Source organism: Leucoraja erinacea, chromosome 6, assembly GCF_028641065.1.
Source record: "Leucoraja erinacea ecotype New England chromosome 6, Leri_hhj_1, whole genome shotgun sequence".
NCBI classification, from domain to species: Eukaryota; Metazoa; Chordata; class Chondrichthyes; order Rajiformes; family Rajidae; genus Leucoraja; species Leucoraja erinaceus.
In genome coordinates, this window is record NC_073382.1 from 15,863,878 (window position 1) to 15,889,999 (window position 26,122).

Genomic DNA, 26,122 nt, shown 5'->3' on the forward strand with positions numbered 1-26,122 from the left:
GACAGAAGTGAATTTTCATTGCGCAGGGAGTGCATTGCAGAACTGGTTCCCGTGGGTGGGAATATAACCAAATAAAGACTGGAGGCAGCAGTGGTGTGGAGCACCCTGCCTAAGGGTGGCCAAGCCTGCGAGCAGCAGAAGTATAGGTTGGTGTTCTGCTCGTCCTTTCTCTGGTTTGGGGTGTGTCACATATTACGTGGCACTGCGACTGAATTTCCACCTCTGCTGTTGTGGATTCCTGTGGAAGACGAGTGTGGGAACATGAAGACTGCCCTGTTCTAAGAGCTCGTTCCAAGCTCCTCAGGATGTCTCTCCTACTGACAAAGCTGATATGTTGTCCAATTTTTTTTTAAACCACAAATCAGCAACTCATCCATATTTACGCAATTGTGGAAACAAAGCAGAAAAGATTGGTCTTGGTGGACCGACTGTTTTGCCAAGCACTTGCACTTGGTCCACCAATGGTCTCCCAGATCTCCCTATTGCTAACCATTTTAACTCCCCATCCCAAACCTATACTGACCTGTCTATCCTGGGCCTCCTCCATTGCCAGAGCGAGACAACACGCAAACTGGAGGAACAGCACCTCATACCCCCCCCCCCCCCCCTTCCTTATCCTCCAATTCCCTCTTTCATACCCACCTCTCCACCTCCCCTGTGCCCCACCTGGCCTCCCATCCATTTCTCCCCTCCCCTCAACCTGTATTCCTTCCTCTAGTTTCACAATTTGCAACTCTTCAATCGTTTTGTCTTGCATCATCTTTTAAAAAATAATTATCTGGCCTTCATCCAATCATCTGCCTATCGAAAACAGCCTTCTCTTTTCAGGCTTTTGTATATTCTGTCCAACAGGAACAGAATGAAGAGGGAATGACCAGGGTGAAAAAGGTTTCTGATTATGTTAGCTGCTTTTCCAGGCCAGCGTGAAGTGCAGATGTAGTCAGTGGTGGGGAGTCCGATCTGTGTGATGGACTGGGCCACATCCATAACTCTAATTTCTTAGGGTCTTGGGCAGAGCCTTTCCCAAAACAAGCAGTGATGCAACCTGACATGATACTTTTTGCGCATCTGTAGAAGTTGGTAAGAGTCGTTGGAGACATGCCAAATTTCCTTAGTCTCCTGAGGAAGTAGAGGCATTGGTGTGCTGTTTTGGCCATAGCTTGAATGTGGTTGGTCCAGGACAGAATGTTGATAATATTTACTCCTAGGATCATGAAACTCTTAACCATCTCCACTTTGGCACCATTGTTGCTGACTGGGACATGTACACCACCATGCTTCCTGTAGCCAATGACTAGCTCCTTCGTCTTGCTGACGTTAAGGGAAAGATTGTTGTCCTGGCACCGTGTTACTAAGCTCTCTATCTCCTTCCTGTACTTCGCCTCGTCATTGTTCGCGATCTGGCCCACCCAGTGGTGTCATCTTCAAACCTGTGGATGGACTCAGAGCATGAATATGGCCGCACAGTCGTGAGTCTAGAAGGGATATAGTAAGGGGCGGGAAACACATCCTTGTGGGGCACCTTGAGCATTATAGTGGAGGATAATTGTCGCCTTTCCTCCCTGATTGTGGACTATTGGTCAGAATGTCAAGGATCAAGTCGCAGATGGGGATACTGATTCCTATGTCCAGGTTCGAATTAATGTGCACCATCGCCAATCTCTCAAAGTACTTAATAACGGTGGTGCCACTGGACGGTAGCTGCCATCTGTTTAGAATGTTTGCTAAGTGATTCCCTCAAAACTGCAAGGCCTGGACTGCGGCAGCAGTGTTGCCCAGGTTTATTAACCATGACTTGTGGAATTTTGAGATGCCAGACAGTGCTTTCATAGAAACATAGAAAATAGGTGCAGGAGTAGGCCATTCGGCCCTTCGAGCCTGCACCGCCATTCAAAATGATCATGGCTGATCATCCAACTCAGTATCCTGTTCCTGCCTTCTCTCCATACCCCCTGATTCCTTTAGCCACAAGGGCCACATCTAACTTCCTCTTAAATATAGCCAATGAACTGGCCTCAACTACCTTCTGTGGCAGAGAATTCCACAGATTCACCACTCTGGGTGAAAAATGTTTTTCTCATCTCGGTCCTAAAAGATTTCCCCCTTATCCTTAAACTGTGACCCCTTGTTCTGTACTTCCCCAACATCAGGAACAATCTTCCTGCATCTAGCCTGTCCAACCCCTTAAGAATTTTGTAAGTTTCTATAAGATCCCCCCTCAATCTTCTAAATTCTAGCGCGTACAAGCCGAGTATCCAGTCTTTCTTCATATGAAAGTCCTGACATCCCAGGAATCAGTCTGGTGAACCTTCTCTGTACTCCCTCTATGGCAAGAATGTCTTTCCTCAGATTAGGAGACCAAAATGATATGAAATTATTCAATATGATAGCTTTTTGAATACCTCAATAATAAGCTTCTAAAGACCAGAAACCCCTGGAAAGATAACAGTGGGCTTCTCTTCTCTTTCAATCAGTTCCTTCATTTGCACTCCTCCCCCCAATCCAATTTTCCTTTGTATTACCCCATTTCTTACTCTGTTGTTTTTCTATCAATCTTTGGACCCTGCTCCTTTCTCCTCATTCACACACTTGTCTCCTATCCCTGTCCCTTATTTCCCTTTTATCTCCTCTTCTTGTCCCTTTCCACCTTATCCTTTCTTCACATTTCACAATTTTCTCTTTATCTGACATCTTTTGACTCCTTTTCACCTCTAGTCTTTGTCACTTACTCCATCTATCGTCCAATCGTCCACCTCCCCCCCCCACCCCCCCCTCACCTATATTCACCCATCACTTGCCAGACTTTGTCCCAGTTTTTTCCGCCTTACTATTATAATCAGTTTGAAGAAGGGTCCCAATCCAAAACGTAACCTGTCCCATTTCCTCCACAGATGATGTCTAATCTGCTACGTTCCTCTAGCACTTTGTGTTTTACTCTTGTGTGTCTATTTTCATCCAAATCATTAAGGAAGAGGTGGTCTCGGTATAGATCCATGCGGAATACCACTGGCCATAAACCTCGGGTCAGAATAACGCCTCTCCACCACTACCCTCTTGTTTCCTACCACCAAGCCAATTTTATATCATGTTACCAACTTGTCAGAGATCCTGTGTGACGTAATATCCTGGAGCATGTCAAATGTTTTACTCAAGTCCATGCAGACAGCATCCACTTTGCTACTTTCATCAACCATCTTCATTGCCGTCTCAAAAATCTAACAAATTTGTGAGACAGAACCTTTCCAAACAAGCAAACCAATGCTGAATATCGTTAGTAAGGCCATGCTTTTCCTGAAGTGAGTAAATCCTGTCCCTAAGAATCTTCTCCAATAATTTCCTTACTGGCCTGTAATTTCTTGGATTATCCCTGGAGCCTTTCTTAAACAAAAGGGTATAACATTGGCTATTTTCCTGGCTTCTGGCACCTTTCCTGTGGCTAAAAAGGGTGTAAAAATCATTGTCAAAGCTCCAGCAATCTCCTCTGCCTCCCTCAATATTCCACGATAGTTTTATCAGGCCCTGAGAGTTAATTACCTTCATGTTTTTCAAGACCTCTGACACTACCTCCTCCTCAATACTAATATGCCCTAGAATGTCAACATATCAGTCCTTGGTGAAAACTCATGCTAAGTATTTATTTAGGACCTCATCCACTTTCTCTGGTTCAATGCATAATTTTTCTTTGTCCTACGGCAGACCTATGTTTTCCCTAGCTACCTTCTTGCTTCTAGTTTTCTTATCAAATGCCTTTGGGTTCTCCAAAATCCCTCCGGCCACGGACATCGCATCCCCTTTTAGCTCTCCCAATTCCTTGCTTCTTCCCTGCTTCCTGTACATCCCAAGGAACAAAAGCTTGTTACTGTACAATTGACAATAAACTAAACTGAGCATTGCCTGATTTCAGCTTCCTGAACCTTATATTTGCTCCATTTTTTTGACCAAATTACAATATCTGTTATAACATTTTTTTAAATGTTATTATGAAATTCAAACTGTGCTGCCTTTTGCTTACCTCTCTCTGCTTGCATATGAATCAGAAGCAGGAGTATATAATTTAGCCATTCTATAAAATCATGACAAACCTGATGGTAATTTCAACTCCATATCCCATGCTACTCCAAGTAATCCAGGGTTTAGCATAGAACACACACAACCGTGCAGCACAGGAATAGGCCTTCTGTCAAGCATTATGCAAGGTTAATCTCCTCTGTCTGCACATGATCTATATCCCGCTATTCCCTGCACATCCATGTGCCTATCTAAAAATCTCTTAAATGCCACTATCGTATCTACTTTTACCACCACCCCTGACAATGCGATCAAGGCACCCATTATTGTCTGTGTAAAGACACTTGCCTGCCCTGTATGTCCATTTTAAACTGCTCACCCTGTCGTCAAGGCACCCATTATTGTCTGTGTAAAGACACTTGCCTGCCCGATATGTCCATTTTAAACTGTTCTCCCTGTGGCCTTAAAGCTATGACCTCTAGTCATTGATATTTCCACCCTGGGGAAAAGGGTTCTGACTGTACTCTGTTTATGCCTCTCCAAATTTATACTTCTATCAAGTCTCCCCTCAACCTTCAATGTTCCAGAGAAAACAATTCAGGTTTTGTCCAACGTTTCCTTATAGCTGATGCCCTCTAATCCAGGCAGCACAGCTAGCCCACGCCAGCCAACATGTCCCACCTGTATGCGCGTGACCCATAGACATCTAAACCTGCCCTATCCATGTACCTGTCCAAATGTTTCTTAAAAATAACAATAGTACCTGCCTCAACTCCCTCCTCTGGCAGCTCGTTCCATATTCCCACCACCCATTATTACAGGTTAAATTACTGTAATGTGATTTAAATTATTGTAATATGATTTAGCCTATTGCACGGCCATGAACAAATTTACAAATCTCTTTGGTCACCTTTTTATTTGTGTTAATAACAGTTTGACTTGCAGTACTATAGTGCCTTTCTTGCCCTCAGTGCTGCTTGAATGACATCTGATGGACATATGTTATTGATTTGACTCAAATCAGTTACATATGATAGAGCAATTAACAAATGGATGGAAATTCCAGTGTGAAATGAAAAGTGGCAAGGGTTTAGAGGTGTAGAAAGCATTGCAATTTTCACGGGTATGAATTTTATGCCAGATTTTTAATAAGCTATATTATCTTTTCTCCTGCAAAACAATGCTAGCACCGCAAACTCACTCGGTGTGAGTGAGCTGGAATGGGTATGCAGTAGTTACACTCAAGGAAATCTAGAGCACGGGCCTCAAAGTGGTGCAGCTAGTAGATGCTGCCACACAGCAGTGCCTCAGATTTAATCCTGACCTCTGCTGTCAGTGTGGAGCTTGCACATTCTCCTGTGACTGCGTACGTTCCTACCGAGTGCTCTGGTTAATTGAATACTATATATAGCCTGTAGTGTGCAGGTGAGTGGTAGAATGAGAATGTGTCAAGTTTACACCTAGCTCCTCTCCCCACTCTGGTGTGGATGAGAATGTGGGAATGAAAATTATAATAATAAAAATAAAAATATACAGAGTAGTATAGAATTAATATAAATTGTGTTTGATGGCGGGTGCAGACTTTGTAGGCCGAAGGGTTTGTTTCCATGCAGTATCAGTATGCAAACCAAGGATTAGCATGATCAAATCCAATGGAGAATTGGGAGAAACCCCATCAGTGGGAGTGCAACCTTAGTGCATGATGAATGGATTTTTAGGGCAGGTAGCCAACAGAGAATCGTAGAGAAGAGACAATTCAAGATGTGGAGAGCTTTATAGAAGTTGGGAGGTCGAGTTACAGTTACATAAAACGTTGGTGAGGCCACATTTTACAAGGATGTTGCCAGGACCAGAGGGTGTGAGCTATAGGGAGAGGTTGAGTAGGCTGAGTCTCTATTCCACGGAGTGCAGGAGGATGTGGAGAGATCTTATGGAGGTATACAACATCATGAGAGAAATAGATTGGATAGATGCACAGTCTTTAGCCCAGAGTAGGGGAATCGAAGACCAGAGGACATCGGTTCAAGGTGAAGGGGAAAAGATTTAATAGGAATCTGAGGGGTAACTTTTTCACACAAGGATAGTGTGTGTATGGAACAAGCTGCCAGAGGAGGTAGTTGAGACTGGGACTATCCCTCTGTTTTTTCTCACCATGTTTTCGTTAAGATTTTGTCAAGCTTAAAAAAGACTATGAGGCGATTTAGCAGGATGTTGCCGGGACTCGAGGGACTGAGCTATAAGGAGATTTTGAGCAGGTTAGGGCTTTATTCACTGGAGTGCGGGAGGATGTGTGGTGATCTTAGAGAGAATGTCAAGGATCAAGTCGCAGATGGGGATACTGATTCCTATGTCCAGGTTCGAATTAATGTGCACCATCGCCAATCTCTCAAAGTACTTAATAACGGTGGTGCCACTGGACGGTAGCTGCCATCTGTTTAGAATGTTTGCTAAGTGATTCCCTCAAAACTGCAAGGCCTGGACTGCGGCAGCAGTGTTGCCCAGGTTTATTAACCATGACTTGTGGAATTTTGAGATGCCAGACAGTGCTTTCATAGAAACATAGAAAATAGGTGCAGGAGTAGGCCATTCGGCCCTTCGAGCCTGCACCGCCATTCAAAATGATCATGGCTGATCATCCAACTCAGTATCCTGTTCCTGCCTTCTCTCCATACCCCCTGATTCCTTTAGCCACAAGGGACACATCTAACTTCCTCTTAAATATAGCCAATGAACTGGCCTCAACTACCTTCTGTGGCAGAGAATTCCACAGATTCACCACTCTGGGTGAAAAATGTTTTTCTCATCTCGGTCCTAAAAGATTTCCCCCTTATCCTTAAACTGTGACCCCTTGTTCTGGACTTCCCCAACATCAGGAACAATCTTCCTGCATCTAGCCTGTCCAGCCCCTTAAGAATTTTGTAAGTTTCTATAAGATCCCCCCTCAATCTTCTAAATTCTAGCGCGTACAAGCCGAGTATCCAGTCTTTCTTCATATGAAAGTCCTGACATCCCAGAAATCAGTCTGGTGAACCTTCTCTGTACTCCCTCTATGGCAAGAATGTCTTTCCTCAGATTAGGAGACCAAAATGATATGAAATTATTCAATATGATAGCTTTTTGAATACCTCAATAATAAGCTTCTAAAGACCAGAAACCCCTGGAAAGATAACAGTGGGCTTCTCTTCTCTTTCAATCAGTTCCTTCATTTGCACTCCTCCCCCCAATCCAATTTTCCTTTGTATTACCCCATTTCTTACTCTGTTGTTTTTCTATCAATCTTTGGACCCTGCTCCTTTCTCCTCATTCACACACTTGTCTCCTATCCCTGTCCCTTATTTCCCTTTTATCTCCTCTTCTTGTCCCTTTCCACCTTATCCTTTCTTCACATTTCACAATTTTCTCTTTATCTGACATCTTTTGACTCCTTTTCACCTCTAGTCTTTGTCACTTACTCCATCTATCGTCCAATCGTCCACCTCCCCCCCCCCCACCCCCCCCCACCTATATTCACCCATCACTTGCCAGACTTTTTCCCACTTCCATTTTTTTCCGCCTTACTATTATAATCAGTTTGAAGAAGGGTCCCAATCCAAAACGTAATCTGTCCATTTCCTCCACAGGTGATGTCTAATCTGCTACGTTCCTCTAGCACTTTGTGTTTTACTCTTGTGTGTCTATTTTCATCCAAATCATTAAGGAAGAGGTGGTCTCGGTATAAATCCATGCGGAATACCACTGGCCATAAACCTCGAGTCAGAATAACGCCTCTCCACCACTACCCTCTTGTTTCCTACCACCAAGCCAATTTTATATCATGTTACCAACTTGTCAGAGATCCTGTGTGACTTAATATCCTGGAGCATGTCAAATGTTTTACTCAAGTCCATGCAGACAGCATCCACTTTGCTACTTTCATCAACCATCTTCATTGCCGTCTCAAAAATCTAACAAATTTGTGAGACAGAACCTTTCCAAACAAACAAACCAATGCTGAATATCGTTAGTAAGGCCATGCTTTTCCTAAAGTGAGTAAATCCTGTCCCTAAGAATCTACTCCAATAATTTCCCTACTGGCCTGTAATTTCTTGGATTATCCCTGGAGCCTTTCTTAAACAAAAGGGTATAGCATTGGCTATTTTCCTGGCTTCTGGCACCTTTCCTGTGGTTAAAAAGGGTGTAAAAATCATTGTCAAAGCTCCAGCAATCTCCTCTGCCTCCCTCAATATTCCACGGTAGTTTTATCAGGCCCTGAGAGTTAATTACCTTCATGTTTTTCAAGACCTCTGACACTACCTCCTCCTCAATACTAATATGCCCTGGAATGTCAACATATCAGTCCTTGGTGAAAGCTCATGCTAAGTATTTATTTAGGACCTCATTCACTTTCTCTGGTTCAATGCATAATTTTTCTTTGTCCTTCGGCAGACCTATGTTTTCCCTAGCTACCTTCTTGCTTCTAGTTTTCTTATCAAATGCCTTTGGGTTCTCCAAAATCCCTCCGGCCATGGACATCGCATCCCCTTTTAGCTCTCCCAATTCCTTGCTTCTTCCCTGCTTCCTGAACATCCCAAGGAACGAAAGCTTTTTACTGTACAATTGACAATAAACTAAACTGAGCATTGCCTGATTTCAGCTTCCTGAACCTTATATTTGCTCCATTGTTTTGACCAAATTACAATATCTGTTGTCATAACATTTTTTTTAAAGTTATTATGAAATTCAAACCGTGCTGCCTTTTGCTTACCTCTCTCTGCTGGCATATGAATCAGGAGCAGGAGTATATAATTTAGCCATTCTATAAAATCATGACAAACCTGATGGTAATTTCAGCTCCATATCCCATGCTACTCCAAGTAATCCAGGGTTTAGCATAGAACACACACAACCGTGCAGCACAGGAATAGGCCTTCTGCCAAGCATTATGCAAGGTTAATCTCCTCTGTCTGCACATGATCTATATCCCGCTATTCCCTGCACATCCATGTGCCTATCTAAAAATCTCTTAAATGCCACTATCGTATCTACTTTTACCACCACCCCTGACAATGCGATCAAGGCACCCATTATTGTCTGTGTAAAGACACTTGCCTGCCCTGTATGTCCATTTTAAACTGCTCACCCTGTCGTCATTATTGTCTGTGTAAAGACACTTGCCTGCCCGATATGTCCATTTTAAACTGTTCTCCCTGTGGCCTTAAAGCTATGACCTCTAGTCATTGATATTTCCACCCTGGGGAAAAGGGTTCTGACTGTACTCTGTTTATGCCTCTCCAAATTTATACTTCTATCAAGTCTCCCCTCAACCTTCAATGTTCCAGAGAAAACAATTCAGGTTTTGTCCAACGTTTCCTTATAGCTGATGCCCTCTAATCCAGGCAGCACAGCTAGCCCACGCCAGCCAACATGTCCCACCTGTATGCGCGTGACCCATAGACATCTAAACCTGCCCTATCCATGTACCTGTCCAAATGTTTCTTAAAAATAACAATAGTACCTGCCTCAACTCCCTCCTCTGGCAGCTCGTTCCATATTCCCACCACCCATTATTACAGGTTAAATTACTGTAATGTGATTTAAATTATTGTAATATGATTTAGCCTATTGCACGGCCATGAACAAATTTACAAATCTCTTTGGTCACCTTTTTATTTGTGTTAATAACAGTTTGACTTGCAGTACTATAGTGCCTTTCTTGCCCTCAGTGCTGCTTGAATGACATCTGATGGACATATGTTATTGATTTGACTCAAATCAGTTACATATGATAGAGCAATTAACAAATGGATGGAAATTCCAGTGTGAAATGAAAAGTGGCAAGGGTTTAGAGGTGTAGAAAGCATTGCAATTTTCACGGGTATGAATTTTATGCCAGATTTTTAATAAGCTATATTATCTTTTCTCCTGCAAAACAATGCTAGCACCGCAAACTCACTCAGTGTGAGTGAGCTGGAATGGGTATGCAGTAGTTACACTCAAGGAAATCTAGAGCACGGGCCTCAAAGTGTTGCAGCTAGTAGACGCTGCCACACAGCAGTGCCTCAGATTTAATCCTGACCTCTGCTGTCAGTGTGGAGCTTGCACATTCTCCTGTGACTGCGTACGTTCCTACCGAGTGCTCTGGTTAATTGAATACTATATATAGCCCGTAGTGCGCAGGTGAGTGGTAGAATGAGAATGTGTCAAGTTTACACCTAGCTCCTCTCCCCACTCTGGTGTGGATGAGAATGTGGGAATGAAAATTATAATAATAAAAATAAAAATGAGAGTAGTATAGAATTAATATAAATTGTGTTTGATGGCGGGTGCAGACTTTGTAGGCCGAAGGGTTTGTTTCCATGCAGTATCAGTATGCAAACAAAGGATTAGCATGATCAAATCCAATGGAGAATTGGGAGAAACCCCATCAGTGGGAGTGCAGCCTTAGTGCATGATGAATGAATTTTTAGGGCAGGTAGCCAACAGAGAATCGTAGAGAAGAGACAATTCAAGATGTGGAGAGCTTTATAGAAGTTGGGAGGTCGAGTTACAGTTACATAAAACGTTGGTGAGGCCACATTTTACAAAGATGTTGCCAGGACCAGAGGGTGTGAGCTATAGTGAGAGGTTGAGTAGGCTGAGTCTCTATTCCACGGAGTGCAGGAGGATGTGGAGAAATCTTATAGAGATATACAAAATCATGAGAGAAATAGATCGGATAGATGCACAGTCTTTAGCCCAGAGTAGGGGAATCGAAGACCAGAGGACATTGGTTCAAGGTGAAGGGGAAAATATTTAATAGGAATCCGAGGGGTAACTTTTTCACACAAGTAAAGTGGGTGTATGGAACAAGCTGCCAGAGGAGGTAGTTGAGACTGGGACTATCCCTCTGTTTTTTCTCACCATGTTTTCGTAAAGATTTTGTCAAGCTTAGAAAGGACTATGAGACGATTTAGCAGGATGTTGCCGGGACTCGAGGGACTGAGCTATAGGGAGATTTTGAGCAGGTTAGGGCTTTATTCACTGGAGTGCGGGAGGATGTGTGGTGATCTTAGAGAGGCGTACAAAATCGTGAGAGGAATGGATTGGATAAACGCAGTCATTTGCCCAGAGTATGGGAACAGAGTACCAGAAGACATAGGTTTAAGGTGAGGGGGAAACGATTTTATGGAAATCCGTGGGGTGACCTTTTTTACACAAAGGCTGGTGCTATATGGAACAAGCTGCTAGTAGTTGAGGCAGGTACTTTTGCAACGTTAAATAAATATATAGACAGGTATATGGATAGGGTTGGTTTAGAGGGATATGGGCCAAAACCAGACAGATGGGACGAGTTTAGATGAGGCGTATTGGTTGGCATGGGCAAGTTGAGCCTGCATAACCCCATGGCATGTCTGCCAATGGTGGAGTGACGGAGATCAGAGATGTGTAAGTGTCCAGTGCTTAATGTTCCTTGTTAACGTCATTCACGATAAGTATCTTTATTCGATAATTGTTTCTTTCATGCACAGGATACAAAATTGTGGATTATAATGGAATATCTAGGTGGTGGCTCTGCCTTAGATTTGGTAAGTACATGAAAAAAAATTGTAATTAAATATTCATATGGAAATCTGGGACATGTTCGGCCGGATTTGGAGTAATGAAACTACTCAGTATGTTATAGATTGCTTTTTTTTTGTTACTTTTAAACCATTTTTCTGCAGTACAATGCAATGGAGATTGTAAGTCAGTGAAGTATTTGGATTTTTAGAAGTATATTGACAAAATCAAAGTTTGAGCAATTTACATTTATTTCATCCTTATTGTAATAGGAAGTATATTTTCCTCCAAGAGGGCAGGAGGTTGCTCTTTATCGCCTTGACTCATTTGTGCTGCTGCCTCACGGCTCCAGTCATCTGGGTTTAAGCCTTGCCTCTGGCGCTGTTTGTGTCAAGTTTGCACCTAGTTCTTGTCACCACAAGAATTTCACCCGGGTGCTCCAGTTTTCTTTTGCAGCCCAAGGCGTCTATTTTAAACTGAGTGTATATGATGGTGTGACATTCGGGAGAATTAGTGAGCATATGAAAGAGAATAAGTTTCCGGGGAAAAAATCTGGGATTTATGGCTTGCCCTAATAGAAAATAATTAATGGGTCGATTATTCTAAGTCGTAAAGAAATGCAATATAATATTTGCATTGGAAATGTGTAAGTAATGGAAAGTTTTTAAAATATAGATGGAATTAATAGATTTGAATGGGAAGTTATAAGTAAATGACAGGAATAGAAAAATATGTTCAAGGTGGAGATGTACAAGCACCATTCATTTCGATAGGCTCACTGCCCACTTAGCTTACTTCAGGTAAGATACATTGGCTTTGGAGGAGTTGCAGTGAAAGAGATGATTGTGGCTACATTTTGACTGCCTTGTATTCCTTGGTGTGAGGCATTAAGAGGTGATCGTTGGAGCTAATGAAGGATTTGATAGGGTTGGAGGGAAGAACTATTTCCTCCAGAAGGGAGAGTTAAAAAGGAGTCATTACCTTAAAGCTAGAGTCAGGTTGTTTAGGAGCAAGGTCACCAAACATTTTATCTCACAAATATGGTAGTGAAAAGCTGGATCTCTTTCCACAAAAAGACTTGATGTTTAGGGGTCAATTGAAGTCTTCCAATTTAAGGCGATCAGATTTTCATTGGGCAAGTCAATGAAAGGATTCATAGAATCAAGGTGTATTAAAATGAAGACCGTGATCTAACCCGAGGGACAGAATGACGACCTACTCCTATGAAACATTCAGTAAACTTTTCCTTTTATGCAGTGTTATTGTATATTTTCCTCTGCAGTTAGAACCTGGATCACTGGATGAATATCAGATTGCAACAATACTAAGGGAAATATTAAAAGGTCTAGAATATTTGCACTCGGAAAAGAAAATCCACAGGGATATCAAAGGTAAGAAAATACAGAGATAATGTTCAATCTGATGAGTGTGCAGGAATCTCTTGTTGATCGTGTTTTCACCTTTTTCCAGCGGCCAATGTCTTATTGTCTGAGCAAGGTGAAGTGAAACTGGCAGATTTTGGAGTTGCTGGCCAGCTGACCGATACACAGATAAAGCGAAATACTTTTGTGGGTACACCGTTCTGGATGGCACCTGAAGTTATCAAACAGTCAGCATACGATTCCAAGGTACGAACAGCTGTTGGATGGATTACTTCTGGATGTCATCACCCCGTGTTGTTGGGCTTTGCTCGCAATGTTAACATTTATTACTTGGTCCCAAATGTCCTTGAGCTGGTGGCTTAGAGTCATACAGCGTGGAAACAGGCCCTTCGGCCTAACTTGCCCACACCGATCAACATGTCCCATCTACACTAGTCCCGCCCGCCTGCATTTGAGCAATATCCCTCTAAACCCATCCTATCCATGTACCTTTCTAATTGTTTCTTAAACGTTGCAATAGTCCCTACCTCAGCTACCTCCTTTGGCAGCTCATTTCCTACACCCACCACCCTTTGTGTGAAAAAGTTACCCCTCAAGATTCCTATTAACTCTTACCCCCTGGGTCATTTCAGACTCTATTTAAGGAGTCAAGTGTAGGCTAGGATGGGAGAATTCCTTTTCTAAAATACATTTTGATATTTTATACCAGATGAGTATTCAAGCAATCCTGTTGTTTCATGCACCCCATTACTGGCATCTTTTTATTCTGAATTTATTTAATTAACAATATAAATTCTCCAACAGTTATTGTGGTGGGAATTTGTATGCATGTTCCCAGATCTCTAGGTCCAGCAATACTTGATAAAACCTCTCCTGTGCCTCAGCCTATCGTTGACTGATGCCATGATCAGTATCGCTATTTTGCCTTTTGGCTACCACCCTTTGTGAACTATCCAATACTCTGCCTTTCAAGCCCTAACTCAAGCCCTAACTCATGCTGTTCCCTTTTGTGTCCACGTGGTCAAGTGCCGTTGTGGCTGTTTGTGAAACCTCATCGCATCCTCCAAAGCTTTATATTTTCTCTGTTCCTCAAATGTTGTCCTCTTGCATATTCCTGGTTTCACCACAGCGAGCAAAACTGCTACTTCACTGCTAAAGACCCAGGTTCAATCGCGACTTTGGATGTTGTCTGTATGGCGATTGCATGCTCTTATTATGACCACGTGGATATCCGTGGCATGCTCTACTTTCCTCCCAAATGCTAAAGACATCCAATTGGTATATTTAATTGGCTTGTTGTGAAATCTGGAAGTGAGGGAAAAGAAACAAAAACTGGGATAAATGCAGGATGAATGTAAACAAATGGTTGAATGGTTGGCAGGGACTTAAGAGAGTCAAGATTGTTTCATTGACATCTGTACCAGCAATGGAACAATTAAATTCTTATTTGCTGCAGCTATAACAGCCTATTATTGCAATAACACGCAAATAAATATGCAATAATCAATAATATAAATTAATAATCAGTAATACAAGGTGACTAGACCATGACAATGCAAGATCGAAGTACAAACTGCAATCAAAACAAAGTCCACAGTAGATTATAGTTTATAGAGGCTGATCAAGAACCACATCTGCGTCTTCCTCCCTCGCAACATGGACCCGCTGCAGTTCGCATACCGTCCGAACAGATCCATGGACGATGCGGTCTCCCAGGTTCTGCGCACGGCTCTCTCTCACCTTGACAGCCAGAAGGGGGGATATGGGAGGATGCTGTTCATTGACTTCAGCTCAGCTTTCAAGACTTGCTGAGAAGCTGCTGGAACTGGGGCTTAACACTCCCCTGCGTGCCTGGGTGCTGGACTTTCTCACCCCCAGGCCCCAGGTGGTCAAGATGAGGAGACATACATTCAACCCCCTCACCCTGAACACAGGATCCCCCAGGGTTGCGTCCTTAGCCTTCTACTGTACTCCCTGTACACACATGACTGTGTGGCCAGGTTCAGCTCCAACTCCAGCATCAGGTTTGCTGATGACACTGTGGTGGTGGGCCTGACCTCCGATTGCGATGAGAAGGCCTACCGGGAGGTGGTGGCTGACTTGGCAATCTGGTGTCAGGACAACAGCCTCCTCTTGAATGTCACAAAAACTAAGGAGCTGATTGTGGACTTTAGAAGGGCACAACATCCGAGGACGTACACGCCATTGGAGATAAATGGGGCTACTGTGGATAGGGTGAGCTGCTTTAAATACCTGGGAGTCCACATCACAGAGGATCTGACATGGACAACACACACTGCCGCACTGGTGAGTAAGGCAAGGCAGCGCCTTTACCACCTCAGGCAGCTGAGGAAATTCAGAGTCTCTCTGAGGATCCTTCAGTGCTTCTACTCTGGGGCTGTAGAAAGCATCTTGTCCGGCAACATCACAATCTGGTTTGGGAACTGCTCTGCCCAGGACAAGAAGGCTCTGCAGAGAGTAGTGCATTTGGCCGAACACACTATGGGAACTACACTCACCCCCCTGCAGGACCTATACACCAGGAGGTACAGATCCAGAGCCAGCAACATTATGGGGGACCCCTACCACCCCAGCAACGGACTGTTCCAGCTGCTATGGTCAGGCAAACGCCTCCACTGACATGCTGTGAAAACAGAGAGGATGAGACAGAGTTTCTTCCCACAGGCCATCAGGACTGTAAACTCTTATCTCACCAGGGACTAATTTACTGTACTAATTTCCTGTTGTGTTGTGTCTTTTGTAAAAAAATATTTTCTAACATGTAAATACTGATTCTGTTCTATTCTGTTCTGTAGTTTTTGCACCATCTGCGGGCATTGCCACTTTCATTTCACTGCACATCTTGTATGTGCATGTGACAAATAAAGTTGACTTGACTAGTTGCTGAGGCAGGGTTGTGGTTAGTGTTGTGCAGTGTTCAAGAGCCTGATGGTTGCCTGGAAGAAGCTCAACCTGGAGGTCACGGTTTTCAGGCTCCTGTCCCACCTTCCTTTTTAGTAGTAGTTAAATGTGAGCGTGTCCAGAGTGGTGTGGCTCTTAAATGATATTAGCTGCCTTTTTGTGGCAGCTCCTCTTGTAGATACCCTTCGACTATTGCGGAGGTCATAACCCGTGATGGTCTGGTCAATCTTTATCACTTTCTGCAGCCTTCGTTCCTTAGTGTTTGAGTTACTAAAGCAGACTGTGATGCGACAGGTCAGTATTCTCTTTACTGCACACCTGTGGAAGTTCAATAGTGTATTTGGCGACAAACCAGATCTCTAAAGAGGTAGAGGCATTTATGAGCTTTCTTTGTGATGTGCTGAGCTCGAGAGATATGCACGTCCAGGAACTTGAAGCTGCCAATTCTGTCCTCCATCGTCCTATTGGTGATTGTTGGTCATTGATCCTCAGCTTTCTCTTCTTAAAGTCAACAATCAGTTCCTTGGCCTTGCTAACGTAGAGATCAAGATTGTTTTTTCTGGCACTATTTAATCAGAATATCAATCTCCCTCCTGTAATTAGTTACCCATTATTCACAAACAATGGTATTGCCTGCAAAGTTAAAGATAGCTTTGGAGCTGTGTCTGGTTACTTAGTCATGGTTATAGTGAGAATAGAGCAGGGGACTGAGTATACAGCCTTGAGGTGTTGATTGTTATCAAAGAGGAAGTGTTGCCAATTTGTAATGATTGTGGTTTGGTGATGAGGAAGTTGAGGATCCAATTGAATTGGGACGAGCAGAGACCCAATTCGCTGAGTTTACTGATTAAATTTAGAGGGGATGACGGTGTTGAATCCCGAGCTGGAGTCAATGAACAACTGCCTGACACACATGTTCTTATTGACTTAAAGGCTTATTTAAGGGCTTATGTCCCATCGCAGTACGATTGTATCACCAGTGTTAATTACTTCAATTGACGAGGTTCCTCTTAAACCTCTGTATCTTTGTTAAACCTTTCGAATTTAAAAAACTTCCTCTTTTTTTGACCCCATCCCCTTAACTGGCTTGGCGTTTGTATTGAAGTGCCTTGCATCATATTAATGCTCTGCCTTCTCTGTAAGCAATAACCTTGGTCAAACTATAGTGCTTGAGTAGATCACGCAAGCACAGAGCTGATCAGTCAGTGGCAGATATGTACTTAAGGAAAGGCTGGGTAGGATATTCAATAGTATGCAATAAGCTTTTATAAATCACGGGTTAGACCTCAGCTCGAATCTTGTGTTAATTCTGGACACCACAATTGTAGTATGATAGAACATAGAACAGTGCAGCACAAGAACAGGTCCTTCGACCCACAATGTCTCCCAAACACAATGTCAATACCAACTCTTACCTGTCTGCATATATCCATGTCCCTACATTCCTTACATATCCATATGCTTATCCAAAAGTCTCTTAAATACCACAATCAGCCTCAACTACCACCCCTGGCAGTGTGTTCGAGGCACTCCCCACCCTCTGTGTGAAAAAACTTGTCCCGTATTTCTCCTTTAAACTTTTCCTCTCACTTTAAACTTATGTCCTCTAGTATTGATTTTTCAATCCCGGGAAAAAGGTTCCGACTGTCTACCCTATCTATCCCTCTCAGAATTTAATATACTTCTCTCACGTCTTCCCGCAACCTCCGGCATTCCGGAGGAAAAAATCCAATTCTGTCCAGCCTCTCCCTCTAGCTAATACTGCCTAATCCAGGCATCATTCTGGTAAACCTGTGCACCTTTGCTAAAAAGTAATAAGACAACCAGAACTGCACACACTACTCCAAATGTGGCCTAACCAAAGTCCTATAAAGCTACATTGATTATGACTTTTATTCCTGTTATTAAAATCACCAGAGGGATAAGGGATTTCATTTCTCAAAAACAAGATTTTGCCTGGATTAAAAATGGTGAAACATGAGACGGCTTCAAACCCTGATGCAGTTTTGACTCAAAACACCATCCCTTTCCACTCACAGATGCTGTTCGAACCGCTGAGTTCCTCCAGCAGATGACTTGATAAACATGGGGAAACAGTTTTCAGTGGCAGGAAGGTTGATAACCAGAGGAACTGATCTAAGATAATTGATAGAAGCAGCAAAGACAGGAGTACTTTTTATTTTACATAGTAGATTGGTACAGTACATAGAACAGTACTGCACAATACTTCAGGCCACAATGTTTGTGCTGAACATGATGCCTAGCTGAACTCATCTAGTCAAGTCTATCCCTCATTGCTGGCAGCTGGTGGGAAGTGGCTGTAAAAGGACAGCGCCACTGGGGGAGGGAGAGTTCCTTTCACAGCGTGTGGGGCGTCTGGCCAGGGGTAAAGTTGCGGGGAGGGCAGGAGCTTTGAGAACGAGGGGGTCGGGGATCATGCCAGAAACTCAACGCTGCCACGACGCTCCAGGCGCAGAGCCACCGCATTGTGGCCGGGGAGGAAGGTAGCTCGGGGGGCTGCGAGCGGCCGCCGGAACCGGACAGCGGAATCGGCCACTACCGCAGCGCCATCAGCTGGCCCGCGCACCTCTGGCAGTGTTCTCCGTCTGAACATCTCTCACCTGCTGCTCGCCAGCCTAGCTTCGCACAGGAGCAGGTCATGGCCTCACTTGCTGCGCTGGGTGACGCTGCATGGTATTCACGGCCCGGTCCGTGTCTTTCAATGTAGTGAGGGGACCCGCTCAAGAGCGGGTCAGCGGGCGATGGATAACAGGACAGGACAGGACAGGACAGCTGGCAGTGGAGCTTACTCCTGTTTCAGCGCGTGTAACCTCAATTGGTCCCTTGATCGTGCTGACACAGGAGTAAGCTCCACCGCCCGCTGTCCTTTTATCCATCGCCCGCTGAAGGCTCTTGAGCTGGCCAGTTCCGCTGTCCGGTCCCAATGGTCGCTCACAGCCACCCGAGCTACTTCCCTCCCTGGCCACAATGCGGTGGCTTCACGCCCGGAGCACTGTGGCAGCGGTGAGTGAGTGAGTTACTGGCATGATCCCCGACCCCATCCTTCTCAACGCTCCTGCCCTCCCCGCAACTTTACTCCTGGCCAGACTCCCCATACTCTGTGAAAAGAACCAATTGGACCCTTGAACTAGTATTGTCATTCAATAAGATCACAACTGATTCAACTGACCTACCATCTCTCCACCTGCCGTCACCCTCCAACCCCCACCAATTCAGTAATTCAGAATGAAGGGGATTTGAGAGCCTTGGGCAAATTGAATTGTTACTATTTTTATTTTTTATTTTTTTGAGCGTGAGAAATTCTATATCCCGCCAGCCCTCTTTCAAAATTTAGCAACTCAAAATGGGGGTGCGTCTTCGACACAGGTGCATCTTCATTGCTGGGAAATACGGTACTTTATTAAGAGATATATATGGCTTTTGGGGACTTTATAAAAGTCGACTGACATCTTACGGAGAGGAGAACAATCTGCGCAAGCGCGGTTTAAGGTTTTTTTAAAGCCGACTAAACGTGCCTGGTTTGTACGTTCCCCCCATGACGGCATGGGTTTTCTCCGAGATTTTTGGTTTCCTCCCACACTCCAAAGACGTACTGTTTTATAAGTTATTTGGCTTAGCATAAATTTAAATTGTTCCTAGTCCCTAATGTAATGTTAATGTGTGGGGATCGCTGGTCGGTGCGGACTCGGCAGGCTGAAGGGTCTGTTTCCATGCTGTAGCTCTAAACTAAACTAAACCAAAACTGAACTAAACAGAATGTTTGTTTCTGTGCTGCGGTTCATGCACCAATCCTCCACTGATTTACTGCACAGCTGGGTGAAAATAATCCCATAATTCATGGTCAACGGACCCCTCAGTGTAGGCTCCGAGAACAGATCCCATTCTTGAGCTGCAGTCTGTTGAATTGAAAGATCTGTTCACAAGGAAATGTCCTGTCAAGTCAACTTCAATCCACCCTTAAAGGGTTTTGCCCTTTATAAAATAGTTGGGGCCGTTGAACACTCACAGACATTCTGGTGGGCACCGGTAGCATCTCAACCAGATAAGCCAGCAAGTAGTCTGACTACAATAAGCAAGAACTTGTATTTTGGACATTAATAAACAAGAACATGCAGAATGGATAACTTGGCAACTTGAGACAGTAATAATGCCTTTATCCACATGCACTTTAAAAACAAAACTCATATGACAGTGATAATATAATTTGCCTTTCTTGTTCTGCTTGTATAGGCTGACATCTGGTCCTTGGGAATAACAGCAATAGAACTTACAAAAGGAGAACCTCCACATTCCGAGTTGCATCCAATGAAAGTTTTATTCCTTATTCCGAAGAATAATGCACCAACGTTGGAGGGAAATTACAGCAAACCCTTAAAAGAATTTGTGGAAGCATGCTTGAATAAAGAACCAAGTTTTGTAAGTAGTTATAAATTTATTGGGGTTTTTTCCAAGGAAAGGGGTGGGTGAATTTGAGAACTTTGACTGCTGTTGTTGAAAACTAGTTCTTTCCATTTGCCTGTAGTGCCTTTCCATTGGCATCATACTGAAAGTTTTCACTGGATGATACACTTATCCCGGTGTCAGATGTTCCACTATCAAGAATGTAGACTAGTGCTCCACTGCTGTACTAAGGGACTGCTGCAGTGTTAAAGGTTTTGCCATTGAGAGGGCACAGAGTTGGAGAAATATAGACACATTGTCCAGCCTCTCTTGATAGAATAACCCTCTCATCCGAGAACGTAACCCGTGGGGTCACATTAGACTGCCTCCAATCTTATTATATCCTGTTTTTTTAGGTATGGGCTCCTAAACTGTGGCCTCACCAACACCCTGTTCTCCCTTCCTATTCTTGTCCAGGTATTTGTTTTTGTGTTTCAAAAGTATACTGAGGTGCGAGTCAGAAAAAAAGGAGGCATCTTTATCACGTATAGGCAGCTGGGATCAAGTGAGTCCCTTGAGAAATGTCATAAGAAAATCTGGAAGGCAAAAAGAGGAAATGCGATGGCTCATTCAAAGATAGAGGTATTTTAGGGATTTTACAGGTAGATTAAAGGACCTGTCCCACTTGGCCGTCATTTGCGCCTCATTTACGCGTGACATGTAAATTAGGTCAACGCGTGGGGTGTGCATGTGTTGCGCATGGCGAGGCGTGGAATCGTGTGCGGTGGCGGTGCGCCAGGATTTAGTACAGGAACGAAATCCTCGCGCGCCACCTGCGTGACGTATCACGTGCGCACGCTAACGCATTGGGTACGCACGCTGACGTATTGGTGTCGTACGCTGGCGTCCCGAAGTCTCACGTGTATCGCGTGATGACGCATGAATACGTCACCGTGCGTCAAGGTCCTTGCGTCAACGTCCTGCCGCGCACCGCAGGGTTTTCTAATGAGTTCACACTCGCACCAGACGGCTGTGCTGACGCGTCATGACGCGTGATTTGCGCTTGACGTCTATTTTACATTTGACGCGTAAATGAGGCGCAAATGACGGCCAAGTGGGACAGGCCGGTTTAGAGCAAAAGGCTAACAAGGGAGAGAGTAGGCCTGATGTACCTTTATTTAAGAAGGACAGCAAGGACAAACCAGTGAACTACATGCCGGTACGCCTTACATCAGTGGTGGGGAAGTTACTGGAGGGGATTCTGAGGGACAGGATCTACCAATATTTGGATAGGCAAAGACTGATAAAGGACAGTCAGAATTGTCAATTGTCTCTCGAATTCGATGGGGTTTTTTAGGTCACCAAGAGGATTGATGTGGTCAGGGTCTTGGACATTATCTATATGGATTTTAGCAAGGTCTTTGACAAGGTTCAGTGTGGTAGGCTAGTCTAGAAGGTTGGATCACACAATTGGTTGGTGGAAGAGTCAGAGGGTGGTAGTGGATGATTGCTTTTCTGTTTAGAGGCTTGTATTAATGATCTGGGTGATAATACAGTTATTAACATGGTTGGTAAATTTGTGGATGACTCCAACAATATTGGTATTGTGGACAATGAGGAAGGCTTTCTTAAGTTTACACAAGGATCTAGGGAAGTGGGTCAAGGAATCGCAGATGGAATTTGATTCAAGCAGGTTTGGGGTCATGCATTTTGGTAATTCAGAACAAGGCAGGACTTGCACGGTAAATGGCAGGGTCCTGGTGAGTGTTATCGAGTGAAGAGAGGCTGGAACTTTGTCCCCTGATAGGCAGACTTATCGAGATATATGAGTATAGGTAAGGTGAAAGACTACAGTCTTTTTCCCAGACCTGAGGGGGGGCTTTCTTTACACAGAAGATGGTGCTTGAGGAGCTGCCAGAGTAAGCTGTAGAGGTACAATCTGGTTTGGGAATTGCTCTGGCCAGGACAAGAAGGTTCTGCAGAGAGTAGTGCGTTCAGCCGAACGCACTATGGGAACTTCACTCGCCCCCCCTGCAGGATCTTTACATCAGGAGGTACAACTCCAGAGCCAATAAAATCATGGGAAACCCCTTCCACCCCTGCAACGGACTGTTCCAGCTGCTACGGTCAGGCAAACGCCTCCGTTGCCATGCTGTGAGAATGGAGAGGTTGAGAAGAATGTTCTTCCCAGAGGCCATTAGGACTGTAAACTCTTGTCTCACCAGGGACTAACTCTACTGGACCACTCTACTGCTTTTTTTTTTAAAATTGCTGTTTTTTTCCCTTTTTCCTTCCGCCCACAATATTTAATATGAAAAAGAATATGTGATTCTGTTGTAGTTTGTTTGGTTGTTTGTTTGTCTTTTTGCACAAAGTCCGCGAGCATTGCCACTTTTCATTTCACAGCACATCTCGTATGTGTATGTGCCGAATAAACTTGACTTGACTTGATTTGACTTGGTATATATAATTGTCACATTTAAAAGACATTTGAACAGGCTCATGGATATGAAAGGTTTAGAAGGATATGGGCGAAACACAGATAAATGGGAGTAGCAGAAGGGCCTGTTTCTGGGATGAATGACTCTTGGATTAACCAATACTTTATTTACTTTCTTAAGAGACCTACAGCAAAAGAATTACTGAAGCACAAGTTTATAATCCGAAATTCCAGAAAGACGTCTTACTTGACGGAGCTGATTGACCGGTACAAGAGGTGGAAGGCAGAGCAAAACCACGAAGACTCCAGCTCGGGGGAATCTGATTCGTAAGTGTTGCTGTGACACAATCACACACTGCAATGGTGCTTCCAATAAAACATGCTCAGTTATATGATGAATATAATATCACACAGCTTTCACAGTAAAGACAGCTCAGAAATAGGCCAATGGATCTATGCTGACTTTAGTGGCAGACCCGGAGGTTGACTTTTTCTCTCTCCGCGGATGCTGCCTGACATGCTGAGTTTTCCATCATTTTCTTCCTTTTGGTCAGATTTACAACATCCACATTTATTTTTTTTAATTCTCATTTATGTACTGATACACTTTAATGTCTAGAGTAGAGATCTCATTTTGATATGCTGGTATAATTGCTCTTAAGTTTCCACCCTCTACTTCACCTCACTCTATCAGAATATCTGCCTATTTATTCACCAAGGTTTTGTTTCATTACACTTCTATGAAATGGCAGATATCATGTAGAAAGTGCTGTATAAATGCAAATATATATAGCAGCAGCTTTCATACTTGCTGAAATTGCCTTCTGTTGATTCAGGCGGATAGGTTTGCCATGAGGGCATTATGTCGAATGGGTGAATCAGTAATGGCTTTCTTTAAACATTAGGGAGGCTGATGGACAAGCATCTGGAGGGGAAGATACAAGTGACTGGATCTTCACAATCAGAGAGAAGGACCCGGTCAAACTACAGAATGGAGCTGCTCTGCTAGACAAGCTCAACGAGAGCGACCAGGTACTATCAATCTTGGCCTTAAGTGTGACCAACAATTAGTTTACAAAAATATTTTCATATTGCTGTTACAGTGCAGGCAGGTGGGCAAGGTGAATTTCAGGGGTTTAGCCGAATTAAACTTGCTTATGTATATATATCGTGCATTACAAACATGTGATTGTCAAAGAGACCCTGGGAGATTTATATAGTGTCAAGAATGTAGCGTGCATTGTAGGATGGGTGTTGACAGGTGGCCATATCTTCATACTTATAAAACTCTGACCTTGGATGTGTATTTATTTGTGTGATCGTGCTTGTTTCACATCTACTCGAAAACACGATGAAAGATTTGCCTCATGATGTCCAAAATCGCCTTATCTGAAAATTTCATGCATTATTTCTCGAGTTATTTATGAAAATGTTAAAAAATTTCAAATAACTTGGAAAGTTAACGAGATGGTCTCGCTGATGACGTCCCAATGGCTGCTGCCCTATACTGCACGTGTAGCGAGTGACGTCACCCCCACTCCACCCCCCCGGTTCTTCAAAAGACATGAAAGAACGAGCAAGTGGGCTCTATACTGCAGCTCACAAGGGCTTCCGAGGTCCCCCGAGGGCACGAGCGCTCCCGAGGGCTTCCGAGGTCACGAGCACTAACGAGCTTCCCGGCTTGCTTTTCCAGAATTTTCTTAACGGTCATTATATCACTTTGGTGCTTAATGCTGACTTCCACATCTCTCAAGATAAGAAACAACTTCATTGATTTGGTTTAACTTCAAAAACTTTGCATTTTTTGATCTTTAAAGACTTTCCGGTGTCTCACCTACTTCCCGTTTCTTTACAATTTTAAAAGTTCGCGGTTATTTACTCCGCAAATTTTGACAGATTTTTGACCGCTTTCACCGGGCGCTCTCTCTCCCTTCCCTCCTCTCTCTCCCCTTCCCTCCTCTCTCCCTCTCTTCCTCTCTCTCTCTCCCCCTTGGTCTATTAAACAAATAAATTTGTAGAAACACTTTAATCAGCAAGTGGCTGAAGTCTGGAATTCACTGTCACAAAGTAAGTCTGCTAGCGTGGTTGATTTTAAAGGGAGCCTGGGTCTACACACACCAACAGCTTTGGTAAATATACAAACAAAAATTAGTTCCTCTTTATTCACAATTGAGTTCCTCTGAAGCACAGTTACAGTTTACAAGTCTGGTGTTTAACTACTAAACATTAACTTATTTTTTAGGTACCAGATGCTCCAAAGCAATCACAATCTCGATGTTTACCTACAATTATATCTCCATTATTTACTGAGGTAAGGACAAATCACTTGCATGAGCTTAATTACAGGGGAATTAATTGACTGAATATTCCTATTTATTTTCGCATACCTGAACTGCATTGATTGATGGGCTTCCATTCTGATGTATTAATTCATGCATATTGTAAGCGTATGAATTGATAGATGCATGTTCCATTTAATTGATTGAAACACTATCCCTCTGCGTTGGGTGGTTGGCGGATGTGAGCCATGCATTGGGTGTTCCTAGTGTGTTAATTGATTGATTGACATAATTTCAGCTCAAGGAGAAGAACCAAGCAGGTAGAGGTTATACCGAAGCAGTAGATGAACTGAGGGAGGCCTTTTTTTTTGGTAGAAGAAGCTTGTCCGGGGATTTCTGATACGCTCGTGAGCCAGCTTGTGCAAAGACTTCAGAGGTATTTTCTATTATTGTTAAGTATTTAAACAAATTTGTTTTTTCCAAATTCCAGTTCAGCCATTTGAATCATGTTAAGTGAGCCTGAATTGCCAACATTTCCATTGTTTTTCCTGTGTCATTAGAAATATTTAAAGTTAAGTTGTCAACAAAATAGAGAGAGTACAGAAGAGATTTACTAGAATGTTGCCTGGGTTTCAGCAACTAAGTTACAGAGAAAGGTTGAACAAGTTAGGGCTTTATTCTTTGGAGCGCAGAAGGTTAAGGGGGGACTTGATAGAGGTTTTTAAAATGATGAGAGGGATAGACAGAGTTGACGTGGAAAAGCTTTTCCCACTGAGAGTAGGGAAGATTCAAACAAGGAGACATGACTTGAGAATTAAGGGACTGAAGTTTAGGGGTAACATGAGGGGGAACCTCTTTACTCAGAGAGTGGTAGCTGTGTGGAATGAGCTTCCAGTGAAGGTGGTGGAGGCAGGTTTGTTTTTATCATTTAAAAATAAATTGGATAGTTATATGGACGGGAAGGGAATGGAGGGTTATGGTCTGAGCACAGGTATATGGGACTAGGGGAGATTATGTGTTCGGCACGGACTAGAAGGGTCGAGATGGCCTGTTTCCGTGCTGTAATTGTTATATGTTATATGGTTATAAGTTATGCCGTTTCCTACTTTCCGACATTGAATTCCTTAAGACAAGTTGACACACATTTCATTATCTATCAGAATTAATGATCA

General features: G+C 43.4%; 1 protein-coding gene across 1 annotated transcript in view; it reads left to right on the forward strand.

The window, feature by feature from the left end:
• Positions 1 to 26,122, forward strand: part of LOC129697937 (serine/threonine-protein kinase 24-like) — a 52,890-nt gene that overhangs the window by 24,876 nt on the left and 1,892 nt on the right. Inside the window, 9 exon segments of the mRNA XM_055636673.1 lie at positions 11,496 to 11,552; positions 12,809 to 12,917; positions 12,997 to 13,154; positions 20,082 to 20,267; positions 22,853 to 22,998; positions 23,577 to 23,703; positions 24,914 to 24,982; positions 25,249 to 25,311; positions 25,313 to 25,386. Of these exon segments, the coding sequence (XP_055492648.1) occupies positions 11,496 to 11,552; positions 12,809 to 12,917; positions 12,997 to 13,154; positions 20,082 to 20,267; positions 22,853 to 22,998; positions 23,577 to 23,703; positions 24,914 to 24,982; positions 25,249 to 25,311; positions 25,313 to 25,386 (989 nt within the window).